The 16,385-nt window shown below is 45.5% G+C and overlaps 1 protein-coding gene across 2 annotated transcripts in view; it reads right to left on the bottom strand.

Annotated features, from left to right (window-relative positions):
• The window catches only part of CCAR1 (cell division cycle and apoptosis regulator 1), a 49,837-nt gene extending 38,620 nt beyond the window's left edge, over nucleotides 1–11,217 (bottom strand). For both annotated transcript variants that reach the window (XM_075934931.1, XM_075934932.1), the window contains exons 1-2: nucleotides 11,062–11,217; nucleotides 9,486–9,605 (exon numbers count right to left, since the gene is read on the bottom strand). In XM_075934931.1, the coding sequence (XP_075791046.1) occupies nucleotides 9,486–9,558 (73 nt within the window). In that variant the 5' untranslated portion in view covers nucleotides 9,559–9,605; nucleotides 11,062–11,217. The remainder of the gene's footprint in view (nucleotides 1–9,485; nucleotides 9,606–11,061) is intronic.
• Between the last annotated feature and the right edge of the window lie 5,168 nt (nucleotides 11,218–16,385).

Here is a 16,385-nt window from a genome sequence, read left to right as displayed (position 1 = left end):
ACATACAGGATCTTCAGGTTGGTAAGTTTTTTATTTCATACTTCTTTAAGGAATGCCTGTCCTCTTTCTGGATTAATCTTGAATTCTCATGTTTGAGCACAAAATATAGTTGCTACTCTATGGTACTATCAATTTTGATGAAGTTGTAATAAAAAATAAATAGCTGAAATAGGTTGATTTTCCTTTTACAATTTCATCTTTAAAGTAGTAGTAGTGTCAGTGAATGCAATGAGTAATACTAAATGAGCAGTATGATAATAATTAAATAACTGCATTGACTTAGTTTGCTTAGAAGAATCCATCCGCAACATACAAGATTCTGAAGATTATCAACCTTCAAGATCACCATCACTTTTTATAGTTTCAGAGTTATCTCCCAATGACAGTGTTTCAGTCACATCATGTATGTCACACAGCCATAGTACTATAGCCACACCTGTAGCAAAAAAGAAAAATATCTCCATAAAACAGGGAGAACCATAATAACTTTGTGATAAGAACCAGCAGATTACAAAAAAGAGGTAACTGATGAAAAAATGTCTGGTTTGTTTATGCAACAAACTCTCCTTTCCGTATATTTGAGAACTCACACTTCATTCACATGGTTCAGTCATTAAGACCAGGATACAGTCCACTGAACAGAGCAGATGTCCCAGGCAAATTGCTGGATAAAACACCACTACATAGAGAAGGAAGTAAGGAGCTAGATTATTTGCTAATGTTTTTAATAATTTACATAATTCTAACTTTGTCAAAATAATAGTTTAACTTCATCGTTTCAGTGGATTTCTGCTAGTTTTTATAGCTGGATTAATATTTAATTTTGTTTTGAATTTCACTACATGAACCATAGACAGAAGTCCAGAACCAGAGGAAAAACACCCTAGTGGACCCCTCCAAGCAGATTAGTGTCTTCCTAACCCCCTTCCCTTCTCTTGATCTTAATGCGGTAGGACGCCCAACAAATGTATCTGTCCTTTAGTGGGAGATGGGTAGACTAACCTGGAGCTCCATTTTGGGAGGTACTTTCACATATCAAAAAGAATGGGGTTCACTCAACATAGGCAAGATTATAAAAAGGACTCAGGGAACAGGGGTGTCCCTTCACATTTGTCTTCACTCCAGTTCATCACTTCAGAATCTGCTTTGCTTTGAATAGGGCCTGGAAGGATTGTTGATCCATCCTAGCAAAAGATGTATTCCAGAGCCTTTTAAGATTTATTTATTTATTCCACCTCTGCTAAGAGCCTGAACCAGGAACTTGGTGATTGGCATATGTAATGCGATTTCTTTAACAATTCTACTTTCAACCTCTTCTTTTATAAACTTTTAGACTTTAGACTCTTTTGGGTAAGGTCTGAGTCATAAATTAACCTGGGAATGTGGCTGGTCCTTTGGGATTGGGAGAACCTATTCAGATTTACTCAGATTGGTTTTTATAACCTCTCATTTGTATAAGGTCTGATACTGGTTGCAGCATAGGAAAAGCTAGAGTGTTTGAGTGACTTGCTTGTGAGACGTCTTGCTAGCCAGTGTGGCACATGAAGTGTTCTTGGTAACTTTTTTGGTGCCTTATAGTGGAGGATCACCTGTCTTGGGCTGTAAATGGCCCGGTTTCTAAGCAATTCACCCTGATTTGACCCTCTCATCTTAAGTTAACAGAATGGTTTATTTAAACAAAAAAAGACATTCACTTAAGCAAGTAGTGAAGCAATTTTAGTTTTGTAACATTACAATAAGATTTAATTACTGTAACATTAATTTCCTTACTGATAATCATACTAAGTCTTTGCTGCAAGTTGAAACAGCAAAAATTGATTGATATGCTCATGCAACTTTGGGTGTCAAAATAGAAACCTTAAAATGTTTGTTTGAGCTATGCACGCACGTGCTCTTCCTGGAACCAAAATTTGATCCTCTGATTACTTAAGCCCAGTCCCCTTTCACAAAGGGCCTAAAACTTAAAGAAAAGTAAAAGTGCACAAAGTTAAAAATCATGTCAATTAACTAGTATTTACTATTGTGGCAAGGTCTTTGCCCGGGCCCCTCGCCCTGGGATTCCTTCTTCGTCCACAAATCAATGAGACCCCCTTTCTGGTGCAATCACCCATGCCTTTTATTGTCCCTGTCAACTTCCGACCACCTTCTATTTACAGAGCTTTGTTCACAGCAAACTCAGCTAGCCTCTCTTTTTGGCTGCAGAACACACACAGCACTCTCTGGCTCATCCCCTTCCACTTCCCCTCTGGCTGCCTTATCTAGCTCTCTAGTTAATGAGGCCCACAGCTGCTTCTCATTAGCCCCTCAGCCATGGGCCTGCTCAGCTGGCCTCAATTGCTCTGGTCAGCCAGGCTGTAGAGGCAGAGCTCTGGCTTAGCCAGCCGTCTGTCACTATTAAGTAGCTTTTTCTTTCTTCAAAAATCTCACATACAGGACTCCCACTTATTGGACGTAACATACTTATAATAACTCATAGCATAACAATGGTCTTGAGGCTAGGGCACTGGATTAGTATTCAAGAGATCCACATTCAATTTCTATTTCTATCAAAGACTTTATCTGTGACTTGGCCAAATCATGTAATTTGTGTCTAAATCCCCACTCTGAAGTGAAAATACTACTTCCCTCTTTCAAGGGTTTTTGTAGCATCTTTATAAATTCCAAAGACAAAGAAAATTCTCATTCATAGAGAAAGCTGCCTTAGATGTATTGCAGTTTGATCTTAGATACTTAGTAACAGAGGGTACGTCTACACTAGTCCCCTAGATAGATCTAGGGAGGCTAATGAGGACAACCGGAATTGCAAATCAAGCTCGGGATTTAAATATCCCACACTTGATTTCCATGTTCCCGTCCAGTCGCTATTTTAGAAATTGACTAGCCCGAAGTAAATGCCTGCATCTACATGCAGCAGTGAAATGGGATTCCGGAAGAAAGCCCTAAATCGAATTAGGTGGTACTCCTTGTGGAATGAGGAATCTTCCATTTGACTGTCTCATCTTTTTCCCATACTTTATCATCTTGCATCCTCTCCTCTTTACTAGGACATAGAGAATCTCTATTAATATACCCCTCCCCTAAGGAACATCTCTGTCCAATCTATGTGCTCCTCTGCACCTGTCAGCTTTCCCAAGGCCCTTAGTTTAAAAACTGCTCTACAACCCTTTTAATTTTAAGTATTAGCAATCTAGTTCCATTTTGTGTTAGGTGGATCCTATCCTTCCTACACAGACTCCTCCTTTCTCAAAAGTTTCCCCAGTTCCCAATAAATCTAAACTAGGGTTGTCAATTGACCTATGTTAACGCCTGCGATTAAGGCAGGACAGGATTAATGCGTTAATTTTTTTAATGCATTAATCGCAGGCGTTAATGCTGTACTGCCCCTTAGAAGTGCTGCTCTGGTGCTTCAAAGGGGCAGTGCAAGTGGAGCGGGGAATCAGCTGGGGACTTCAGCTGATTCCCAGCTCCACATTGCAAAGCCCCTTTGAAGTGCTGCTCAGCTGCTTCAAAGAGGCTTTGCAATAGCGGAGTCAGGGATCAGCTGGAGTCCCCAGCTGATCCCAGGCTCCTAATGCGCTGCCCTTTGGAACCGCCGCTGAGGCACTTCCAAGGGGCAGAGCTGCATGGAGCCTGGGGTCAGCTGGGGACTCCAGCTGATCCCAGGATGCATGCAGCGCCACCCCATTGCAATGCCGCCATTTCAAAGGGGAGGCACACGTGATTAATTGTGATTAAATTTTGTAATCACTTGACAGCCCTAATCTAAACACCTCCTCCTTACACCATCGTCTCATCCATGCATTGAGACTCTGAAGTTCTGCCTGTATCAGGCCCTGTGCATGAACTGGAACCATTTCAGAGAACATTATCGCTGATGTCCTGGATTTCAATCTCTTTCCTAGCAGCCTAAAATTAGCCTCCAGGACCACACTCTATTCCTTCCCTATATCATTGGTACCTACATGTAGAACAACCACCACCTGGCACTACATGTAAGTCTATTTAGATGTGTCAAGAGAACCATAACATTCGCACCAGTAAGGCAAGTCATCACGTGGTTGGCTCCCCTGGGTCATGGTAAACCCCGCTGTCCATGCATATATGAAGATTTATCAGGTCCCCGCACATATTCTTCTCTCAAGTCTAAATGTGTCAATTTTTTAAAAACTTTTCCTCATGTGTCAGGTTTTTTAAAAACTCTTATTTTTGGTTTTTTCCTCCTTTGGACACTTTCCACTTTATCTCCATTTTTCTTAAACGGTGGAGTCCAGAAATAGATACAACACCCCAAATGAGGCCTCACCAGTGTCTTGCAGAGTAGGACAACTACTTACTGCATCTTACACACAATATAAACGTACACCATAATTATACCTGTAAACAATATGAGATAGTTGTGGAAAAGGATCATTCAATTTGTGATGCACTATCAACCCCAGAGCCTTTCCAGTGGGTCTCTCTTCTTCAGTGGTTACATGTTTACATAAGCATATTTTAACACCCCTAATAGGAAGCAGAGCAAACAAAGATCTTCACTAAGTTGCACTCTTGACAGAGAAGAAAGTTGAAGAAAAGTTGCTTATAACTTTGCCAAACTAATAGTTTCAGTTGAAAATTTTTGTGAGCAATATCTCCCCTTTGCAGATAATGAAGATGGGGAAAATACCTTACTTTGATCACATTAAAAAGTTCTTGGGATCTTTTCTTCAAAATATTAGTACTTCCAAGCTTTAGGGCAGGCACCTGAAATTGGACAGGGTGGAGGTTTTTGAGTCGGGAACTTGTTTTTTGCTCTACCCATGAAAATCCACCCAAATTTGACCAAGTTACAAGCCTTTGAAAAATGTTCAGTAAAGACTTGCTAGAAGTTAACAGCTAGGAACTCTGGAGAATCCATCCTCACTGAGGATGTTCAAGTCTCACTACCCCTTGTATTGACCAGACTGCTCTCACACGAACTCCAAAAGTGATTGTTCCTCACCTCATAGCTCCAAGCATGCACCAATCCCACAGAGTAACTGAATGTGTGCTAGGCCAGGGCTATAGCAACTCAGTACTTCTGTGCAAGGGAGGCTCTGATCCAGAGTAAGGCCAACCACTGTAACAAGGCAGGGACTCTCTCCTGTGCTTACAGTGGCTCCCCCAACTGGCAGTCAAGATTATGGAACAGTAAGCAGTTTGACTCGCATGCAAAGGGAACGAGAGAAAGAGAAATGAACAGACAGGGACAAGAAGTCTCGTGAAATTGGAATTAGGGGAGCAGAAGGATATTGACTAAACTGAAGAGGAAGGAAAAGACTGGTTGGTCAAGGAAACAAGGATCTGTTTCAGGGAAATGGGAAGAGGGAGGGGGGAATCTGAAAGCCGAATGGCTTTGCAGGATGGGGAGCAAAAACAGACTGGATGAAGAGCTGGAGAGGAAACTGGCACTAGTCGGGTAATGACAAAAATACAAGGAGACAGGGAGGAGAGCTGAGGGAGTCTGACTGGAAGGGGAGATCTTGGACAAGGAGAATGGAAAAGGAAGTGCAACTGGCTAGACTAAGAAACTCAGCTGTAGATGAGAAGTCTAAAGAGTGGTGATTGGGATGAGAAGTCTAAAGAATAGGCAAGGAGAATGGGCATGGAACAAGCAACCTGATATGGGGAGGAGAAAGGACCACAACAAGACTGAGGGGACAGGACAAAAGTCAAACTTCAAGAGTGAGGAATGAGCAGAAAAGACTGTGCACCTAGAACACATTTCCCTACAGAGCCTGGAATGGAACCAGAGTCCTGATTGGCGGCATTACTCCTGCTGTGAAACCCACTGGCAAAGCATACCATGCCCCTCTACTGCTGCTCCACATAGAAATACTATGTTATCTTCTATCACTTACTGCATTAGCTCAAATGGCATTGGTCTGAGCAATGGAATTAAATATTCTGTGATGACCCATGTGGGTGTCAACGTATTGCCACATGATGGAATTTATTTTTTCCAGTTTGCTTTTTTAATAAACCAGAATATAACATATAAAATATATATTAAGATTGCAAAGTCAAGCACTCAAAATGCCCCCAAAATAAAGGCTGTTTGTGTAACCATAACTTGGTCCCCTAGCAAATATGCATTAGGAATGAGTTTTCACTTACATGATCACATACTATATTTTTTCACAGAACCCGACTGATCCACTGCACAGGATGGACCTGCTCTGAGGATCAATTAGGACTGTTTAGTGAAGGAGACTTGTCTGCAGGACTTGTCTCATTTGTTGCTGAAGTTGAAAGATGAGTAACAAATTAAACAAGTGACTGCAAAAAGAGAAAGGTCTCATCGTTAAGATAGTTAAATGCTGCCTGGAGAACTGGATTATATTCTTGCCTCTGCCACCAAGTTCTTCTGTGATGCTAAGCAAGTGACTGAAAGAAAACTTTTCAGAGGTGGTCACTACCTGTTGGCTTATTATTTTTCTGGGTGCCCAAGAGCCCTCATTTTTTGTAAAAGTGCTGAGCACTCAGCTGCACCTGAAATCAGTGGGGCCTGTGCTTGAATATATAAAGTCACATATGATATTATGTACCTTATAAAATAAACTACTAAGCATCTCAAATTGAAAACATAAAATTAGTGCATGCTTTCGATCTTATTCTGTGACTAGTTTTCCATTTGTAAAATGTAGATAATATATCTCATTTAAGAGAAGTTTAATGTGTGTTTATGAAGTGCTCTGATATTATATGGATGAGTTTCACAGAAAGGCTCATGAGAAAATTAATAATTATGTCTTCAGAGCAGAGTTTGAATAGTGTTCTGTAAGTAAGGCTTGACGCCATACACTGAATAATGGAAAAGCAAAAACTGCACATTAACTGATTATCCAGCCTGTGCACTGAATGAGGCAGAGGTCTTCTGGAATGAAATAGTATGCAATTGTGTAAGTAAAGCCTGTATCATAACACTTACACACAAGGGGATCAAATTAAAGTTTCACAAGTAACCTTAATTCTGGCATTTTGTTTTTTTAATTTTCAAATGACTTTACAAACTTAATACTGACATAACCCAGAAAGTTCAGTTCTGGAGTAAGGATGTTAAATTTAGATTAATCAACTAATCGAACAGTTGATGCAATTTGCCAGCTCTTGCTACATTTCAAAGGCAGAAGCACCACAAGGGATCATGGGCTCAGCAGGGAGCTGAAGCCCTGGGGGGCGGGAGGGGGACGACTTGTACATTTCAAAAGCAGGGAGCACGGTATCAGTGGGGGGCTGCTTGATTCCCTTGCTGGCTCTGTGCTCCCCACGCATGCTTTGCTTTTGAAATGTACAAGAGCCCCCTATGGGGTTCTTGTACATTTCATAAGCAGGGAGCACAGGGCCAGTGGGGGACTGCTTGAGTCCCCCACTCACCCCCTAGTCCTGCGGCACTTTTGCTTTTGAAATGTAGTAAGAGTAGGGTTCCTGCTACATTTCAAAGGCAGAAGTTCCGCTAGTTCCCTGCTGCAACCCTGCCTCCTCTACCCCCGAGATGATGCTGAAGGGAACCGGCTTTTAAGCCAGCTCCCACCACCACCACCAGCTCCTGCTCCCGACCTTGCTGCCTCTCTCTGATAGAGGCAGCGGGGGAGGGGTGGGAAGCAACGAGTCCACTAGGTACTTACATCCCTATTCCAGAGTACCTCTTTGTCCTCATTAGATCCTAGCAAGCCTACAGTAACAGACGTATGAAAATGCTTGATTTCTTTGACTACCGTAAACCAATCTTCAGATTCACACTGCTGCTTGGGAACCTTTATACACCTTTATGTCTAGAAGAGAACCCACCCTAAAATAAAGCCAGTTGACATGGCTTCAAATAAGTTAGTCTGCAATTTGGAGATTTTAAATTACATTGAGATGCTGGCCACAATCATTGAAAAATATTCTTGAACATCAAGAAAGGACCAGCAGCACAGGGAATTTTGACAGAAGTTTTCAGTTTACACAGAAAGTGCAAGCATGTACCACAAACAAGGAATCTATACAAGTGAGTCTCACAGAAATTCTTAAAAAAATATAGACCAGAACTGTTAAACCAGTGGTCCCCAACCTTTTGAGGTTGTCGGGCGCCAGGGGGCGTGGCCGTTCGCCCGCCGGGCGCCAGGGACACTTGCACGCCTGGGGGCGGCCCCCCCCATAGCCGCTTGCCCGGGGGCGCCCCCCCCCCCCATAGCCACGCGCCCGGGCCGGCGCTTCCCCCTCCCCCCTGCAAGCGCCTCACGCTCGGGGCCGGGGCTTTCCCCTCCCCCCTGCAAGCACCTCACGCTCGGGGCCGGGGCTTCCCCCTCCCCCCCGCAAGCACCTCACGCTCGGGGCCGGGGCTTCCCCCTCCCCCCCGCAAGCGCCGCGCGCCCGGGGCCAGGCCAGCCCCGAGCACCTGGCGGGCGCATGCAATGGCGCCCGCGGGCACCGTGTTGGGGACCACGGTGTTAAACAATTATCACCATTCCTATTTCACTAGAAGATTTACTCAGCATTGGTTGGGTCCCTCATGGCAAGGGATGTGTGTGTGAGGGGGGGGAAGGTACAAAACTCAGGGCAGAGGCATAGGGAGGGATGCAAGAGACAGGGATGGGGAGTGAAGAAGAGGTCAGGACAAGGAGCTGGGGGTGGGGGAGGGTGTAGGAGTCTGGGTTTGAGGTTGTGGAGGGCACAGGGTAGCAGGCTAGGAGGTGTGGAGGATTCAGAATTCAGGGTTTGAGAGTAAGGAGAGGCTCAAGGCTAGAATCTGGGGATTCAAGTGTGCTGGAGTCATGGTTTGGGGATGAGGAAGAGCTCATGACAGGGGTGTGTGTGTGTGTGTGTGTGTGTGTGTGTGTGTGGGGTGCTGTAGTCAGGGTTCAGGGGTGAGTCGGGGAAGTGCTGGAGTCACAGTTCAGGGGTGAGGAGGGGTCACAGCAGGGGGCAAAGGGTGTAGGGGCTGACAGGGGCCACAGTTCTCTGGGCTGGTTGTGGTGGCAACCCTGCTTTCCAGGTGGTGAGCAGGCAGGAACTTGCCTCCATTCTTCTCCCTGCTGCCCCAATAGGATTATAGCCATCCTGGTCCCTACTTCTGCCCCTTACTGCCCCCTGTGGTCACTGCGCAATATAAATTTCCCTGCTAGTAAGCCCCTTCCTTTTCATGTTATAAAAAACAATCACATTCCTGGCACAACCAAACCTTTACCTTGCTTTATGTTATAAGAGGAAGATGCGTACCAAATGTGGTGGTTCTAGCTCTTACCGTTTAGGAGGAGTTCTTGAACAAATAGATGGACTGCCAGACAGACCTGCTCACAGACAAACTCTCTCAAATACATAGTAGATTTAAATTAAATATAAGATAGTCAACCTTTACAATGTTCGCAGAGTCTTTACCATACTGTCAGTTAGCTCTAGGTCATTCTTAACTCTGCGCAACAGTAGAATATGCAATTGAAGTAGATGTCAGAGTTCAAATATTAAATGATGCATAAGCTGACCTGGTTGAGATACCGCAGTGGCTGTAAACTGAGTAGCCCATGGGGGATTCTTCTGTCCTCCAAATTGAGCCATGATGAAAGGCAAAATCCTCTGGGTGTCTTATCTTCTATATCAGTGGTCTATTAAAATGAATAAGCAACTACTGTTATACATATTTCAGCTAATGTTCAAAGAATTTTAAAATATGTTCCACAAATCTTTAACTACTCCACTGCTTGGAGTAAGAAAAATGCACTTTGAAAGACTTTTTTTATGCACAAGTGACTGGTGTTCAACATAAAAAGCTTTTGAGCTGTGTCAAATCTTAGAGCAATCTAACAAATTATGGAATGAGATATTAGTCTCACTGAGACACTGAAAAACCCTTCATTCTGACAACAAAGCTAAAACTATGTAAGTATACAGGAAAGGCTCAAAACTGAATTAAACTGTGATTTTTAATGAGTTCCAGAAGGGGATTTCACAGAAAGATAAAGGATTTTTAAATGAGCCAAAATTATTTTTGTGCTCACTTACTCTAGAAACACAGTTAGTAGAAACATACAACATGACAGTTTTTGCATAACTCATGTTTGTATTTCAGTACAATTTGAACATTACAACCAGAAATCATTCCTTTAAGGAAAGGTAAAACAACAGGGAAGGCACAGCAATTCTGCTTTTAAGTAGAGTTAGAAGGGCAAGTTAAAACCATGCTGAACCCAAGTTGCTACCTTGAGTTGCTGTACTATCACTGCTATTTTAAACAGAGTTAAGAACACTTTTTGGTTGTGGAGTGCAAACAGCCTAAATAAGTAAAAAGAGCTAAGTCCGGTCAACACACCCACAGCTTTTCGGGCTTAGAGAGAAAGCGAGACAGTTAGCATTATTACAGGAGTTATGTGTCGCTCCCCGCCTGTATCTGGCCTTTTTCAATGCAAGCAATTTATTAACTCAAAATGACTAAATCTTTGATCCTTTACACAAGTATTTCGTTACCTCCAGCCGCATTCCCAATTGACCTCACAGGAAAGACTCTGCTCACATTCATGTGTACAGGGTTGGGACCTAAGCGGGTCTACCCGACAGTAAGCCGGGTGGCACCCCGGCAATAGAGCAGAGCCTGCCGCGCCGAGTCCCGGTGACAACCAAAATGCGAAGCGCACTCCCGGCGCCCCACTACCGTGCTAGAAGCGCCCAGGAACCGAAGCTCGGCCCCGCCATCTGAACTGGCACAGCCCGCGAACAAGGCCGGGGCTGCCCGGAGGGAGCCTCTGCGCGGGGCAGGACCGAGCGCAGGAGCCCCGGTGCGGGAAAACGACGGCAGGTGGCCGTGAGGGGCCTCCCCCCGCATCGAGCCAAGCCGAAGGTCCCCGAGTGAGGGAACCTGCTCAGCAACGAACGGCGCACGCGAAGCAAGCGGCTCCGTGCGGCTCCTCCCCGCCAACAATGCGGGGCCTAAACGCGAGAGCGGGGCCTACCCCAGGGATCCCGTCTCGCCGAGGCGGGCCTGTTCCCGGAGCCCCGCACCGCACCATCGCCCCCTGCGAAGTCGCCCACCCCCTCGCGTCCGAATCCCGCGGGCCACCCTCGTACCTGAGCCGGGCCAGGCGGGGCCTCACTGGAGCCATTTCAAACCCATCGAGCTCACACACATACGCCGCTTCCCACTGCGCATGCCTCCCACGGGACTGAGCGGAGAGGGGCCGCCGCGCACACTGTTGACGTTAAATTAAAACGTGCACCTCCCCCTCCGCACGTGCTCCGCAACCATCTCCGGCGCCACAGAAAGGAAGGCGTCGCTACTGCGCGCGCGCGCCACGAGGTGACCTCCGAGCGGGCTCCTACCCGGGAGTGGAGGGCGCAGGCCCTGGGTTCGGATGAGCCTTTGCGCCGCCATGTTGCTTCGGGGCGTATGGTTCAAACGTAGACGCTTCCGCCATCTTGTTGTCGGGCAGAGGCGCAAAGCGTGTCCCGGCTAACTGGCCGGTTCGGCCAAGCAAAGCGAATTAGGCCCATCTCGCTTTCGTGTGGAACCGGCAGGATCTCCCCGCCCTCCAGCTGTGCTGAATTGTTGGCACACGTACGATGCCTCCTACGTGTGCACCCCTCCCACAAGGCTTGTGTACGCAGACCCCCGGCTCGAGCAAAGGGCGCAGACTCGGTATTTCCATGGCTCGTGTCAGCGCTTTTACTCACCCTGTACATTGTTTCAAAGGTACCAGAGATGAGGCTCCACGTCTGTGTGGCACTTGGCACTGAGGAGTATTTCATAGAATACTAGGATTGGAAGGGACCTTGAGGGATCATCGAGTCCAGTCCCCTGCCCTCGTGGCAGGACCCAGTCCTGTCTAGCCCATCCCTGATAGACATTTATCTAACCTGCTCTTAAATATCCCCAGAGATGGAGATTCCACAACCTCCCTGGGCAACTTATTCCAGTGTTTGACCACCCTGACAGGAACTTTTTCCTAATGTCCAACCTAAACCTGCCTTGCTGCAGTTTGAGCCCATTGCTTCTTATCCTATCCTAAGAGGCCAAGGAGAAGAGTTTGTTTTCTTCCTCTTTGTGACACCCTTTTAGATTCTTGAAAACCATTATCATGTCCCCTCTTACTCTTCTTCTTTCCAAACTAAGCAAACCCAATTCTTTCAGTCTTCCCTCGTAGGTCAAGTTTTCTAGAACTTTAATCATTTTTGTTGCTCTTCTCTGGCTGTTCTCCAATTTCTCCACACCTTTCTTGAAATGTGGTGCCCAGAACTGGACACAATACTCCAACTGACGCCTAATCAGCAGAGTAAAGCAGAAGAATGACTTCTCATATCTTGCTCACAACACTCCTGTTAATGCATCCCAGATTCATGTTTGCTTTTTTTGCAACAGCGTCACACTGTTGACTCATATTTAGCTTGTGGTCCACTATGACCCCTAGATCCCTTTCTGCAGGACTCCTTCCTAGGCAGTCATTTCCCATTCTGTATGTGTGAAACTGATTGTTCCTTCCTAAGTGGAGTACTTTGCATGTGTCCTTATTAAACTTCATCCTGTTTACCTCAGACCATTTCTTCAGTTTCTTGAGATCATTTTGAATTATGACCCTATCCTCCAAAGCAGTTGCAGCCCCTCCCAGTTCAGTATCATCTGAAAACTTAATAAGTGTACTCACTATGCCAATATCTAAATTGTTAATGAAGATATTAAATAAAACCGGTCCCAAAACAAACCCCTGTGGAGCCCCACTTGTTATGCCCTTCCAGAAGGATTGTGAACCATTAATAACTACTCTCTGAAAATGGTCATCCAACCAGATATGCACCCACCTTATCATAGCGCCATCTAAGTCGTATTTGTCTAATTTATTGATAAGATCATGCGATACCATATCAAATGCCTTATTAAAGTCTAGGTATACCATGTCCACCACTTCTCCCTTATCCACGAGACTCATTAGCCTATCAAATAAAGCTATCAGATTGGTTTGACATGATTTGTTCTTTACAAATGCATGCAGGCTGTTACTTATCACCTTATTATCTTCCAGGGGTTTGCAGATGAATTCCTTAATTACTTGCTCCATTATCTTTCCTGGCACAGAAGTTAAACTGACTGGACTATAGTTTTCTGGATTGTTCTCATTTTCCTTTTTATAGATGGGCATTAAATATGCCCTTTTCCAGTCTTCTGGAATCTCTCCTGTGTTCCATGATTTTTCAAAGATGATAGGTAAAGGCTCAGATACCTCCTCTATCAGCTCCTTGAGTATTCTAGGATGCATTTCATCAGGCCCTGCTGACTTGCAGACATCTAACTTTTCTAAGTGATTTTTAACTTGTTCTTTTTTTATTTTATCTTCTATACCAGTGATCTCCAACGTTTTTACACCCAAGATCACTTTTTAAATGACAGAACAAGCCAAGATCTACCGCCCCACCCCTTCCTTGAAGCCCCGCCCTCTCTGTTCTCCTCCTCTCCATCACTTGCTATCCCCAATCCTTGTACCGCTGCTTTTTTGTTGTTGTTGTTCCCCAATTCTTCTGTAGGAAGAAGTTTTTCCATCATTTGGCCTGTCTAGACATGACCAAATGTCAGAAAACCCCTTCTTTTGGAAGCCCCCTTATTCCTCGTGGAAAGAGGATTATAGGGGTGACCGAAAGATCATGTTTGCTCTTCCACTAAAAGAAGTGGAAGAACAAATGCATCCCTGAATGCAGAAGAGTTTTTCTGGGGTATCTCCGGAATCCTGAAAAACTCCTGCTGTCTAGACGTACCCTCGCTGGGTTGAGACAGGATGTGTAGGCTCCGGGGTGGGAATGAGGGATTTGGGTGTGGGAAGGGGTGAGAGGTGCAAGCTTTGGGAGAAAATCTGGATGCAGAAGGAAGTGGATAAGGGAACGCTGGCTTGGGGAGGGAGTTCCAGGCTGGGCAGTGTTGGGGTCAGATGTAGGGTTAGGGTACTAAGTAAGCCACAGACTTCTGGATGTGAGGGTTCAGGAATTTGGGTTGGGATATGTGAGGGGCTCAGGGCAGGGGGTTCCAGTGTATGATAGGCAGAGATCTAGGGTCTGGGGGAAAATGGAGTGCAGGAGTGTCATGATGCTTTGGCCAGATGGGGGCTTGGCCCAAATTGGGTGTTTGTTGGCCAGGCTTCATTTTCAAATAAAATACTACGTCAAACACAAAAAGTTTCTGCATTGTCTTTATTTCTGAGAAGAGCAGAGATCCTGTTTGGACAGGGTGCCAGCTGGGGAGAGGGAACAGGGGGCTGGGGAGAAGGAGGAGGGGGCGTGGGGGCAGAGAGTCCTCTGCTATTGCCTCCTCCCAGGATTCTCCCCCCTACTTCCTCCAAGGGAAGTCGGCGCGTGCCTCCCACAGCTCAGCCAAACCCCTGCATGCGCCTGCCCCGGGGCCAAACCCCCTCTCCCGCAGCGTGGCGAACCCCCTCCTCCCACAGCGGGGCCAAACCCCCGCGGGCACCTGCCCCGGGGCCAAACCCCCTCTACTACGGCGTGGCACAGCCAACCCCCGCCTCCCCTCCCACAGCGCGGCCAACCCCCACAGGCGCGTGCCCCGGGGCCAAACCCCCCTCCCGCGGCGCGGCGCAGCCCAGCCCAGCCCAGCCAACTCCCGCCCCCTCACCCCCGCAGTGCGGCCAAAGTCCTCTGGGTGCCTGCCCTGGGCCAAAGCCCGGGGCCGACCCTCGCTCCTGTGGTGCAGGGAAACCCTTGCACTCAACTCACCCCTCCAGCACCAGCAGCACAGGGAAACCGCCACACTCCTTCTTCAGGGCCAACGCAACAGGTGCCCGAATGCCTCGCGATCGACGGGTTAGTGACCACATTTCTAGACCTACTACCTTCCCACTAACATTCACTATGTTAGGCATTCCTTTATCCGACTTCTTGGTGAAGACTGAAAAAAAGAAGTCATTACACACCTCTGCTATTTTCAAGTTTCCTGTTATTGTTTCTCCCTCCTCACTGAGCAGTGAGCCTACCCTGTCCTTGGTCTTCCTCTTCCTTCTAATATATTTATAGAATGTCTTGTTGCCCTTTTTGTCTCTAGCTAGTTTGAGCTCATTTTGTGCCTTTGCCTTTCTAATCTTGCCCCTGCATACCTATATTGTTTGCTTAGAGTCATCCTTTGTAATTTGTCCTATTTTCCACTTTTTATATGACTCCCTTTTGATTTTGAGATCATGCAAGATCTCCTGGTTAAGCTAAGGTAGTCTTTTGCCATACTTTCTATTTTTGCTACGCAGCGGAATAACTTGCTTTTGGGCCCTTAATAATGTCCCTTTGAAAAAATGCCAACTCTCTTCAGTTGTTTTTCCTTGTAGTCTTGCTTCCCATGAGATCTTACCTACCAGCTCTCTGAATTTACCAAAATCTGCCTTCCTGAAATCCATTTTCTCTATTTTGCTGTTCTCCCTTCTACCATTCCTTAGAATCATGAACTCATGATTTCATGATCACTTTCACTCAAGCTGCCTTCCACTTTCAAATTCTCAACCAGTTTGTACTGATTCTATAAAAGAGGAGCAAAATGAATGCCTTCTGTGAATGCCCATTGATAGAGGTTATACATTGCAGAGAAATGTCTCTGATGAGCTCAAGAGTTGTAGTTCACCGATTGTTAGCTGACAGGAAAGGTTTCGGTTAGGAGAGACTTGAGATGTTTGCTGCTAAGGAATACAGATTTATGTATGAGGAAACTAAACCACAGTCTCATCTACAAAAAAAACTTACTCATACTGAGAGAAGAGGTTGGTGGTTTAGAGCTCTGGGTGTCTCCAGCTGTATGTTACACTGTCCCATTACAAACTGAAGCCAGATAAAAAGGGCATGGTGTTAAACTGGAGAGGAGGTTACATCCTGGAAGCAGAAGGGAGTGCATTGACTGACCAATGGAACGTTAGTCACAGCAGTCCTTGCTTCTTGCAGGATTATGAAATTTTTATTGTCTGTGTATCTGGCCTCTTCCCACACTAAGCTATGCTGCACAAGGCAGGAGAAATAGGGATGAGAGAAAGATGCATTTTGACATTTGGGTAAACACAGTGTAGTGTCATTTTGCTGTGAAAAGCATTGGCCTTGTGGTGCTAAGACTTCTGACAACTTCCCTTGACAAAAGAAAGTTGTGATGTGTCTCAGAAAATAGTAGGAGTAGAAGCTTTTGTGCTTGAAACCTGGCTGTATCTGCTCTGCCACTCCCATGCACTTGTCAATTTAAATTCTATTATATATAAGTAAACTTAATCTGGACTCTGAGTGTTTCTTTGGAATATCCAACCTGTGATTAGATACGGTACTCAGAGTCCAGATTAAGTTTACTTATATATAATAGAATTTAAATTGACAAGTGCATGAAACAATACCAAGAATAACCAACCAATAAAATCCAACGCCCACCCCAAAATAGA

The sequence above is a fragment of the Pelodiscus sinensis genome, chromosome 8 (genome assembly GCF_049634645.1).
Source record: "Pelodiscus sinensis isolate JC-2024 chromosome 8, ASM4963464v1, whole genome shotgun sequence".
Classification (NCBI taxonomy): domain Eukaryota; kingdom Metazoa; phylum Chordata; order Testudines; family Trionychidae; genus Pelodiscus; species Pelodiscus sinensis.
Note: the sequence above shows the minus strand (reverse complement) of the source record. Positions and strands in the feature narration are given on the sequence as shown.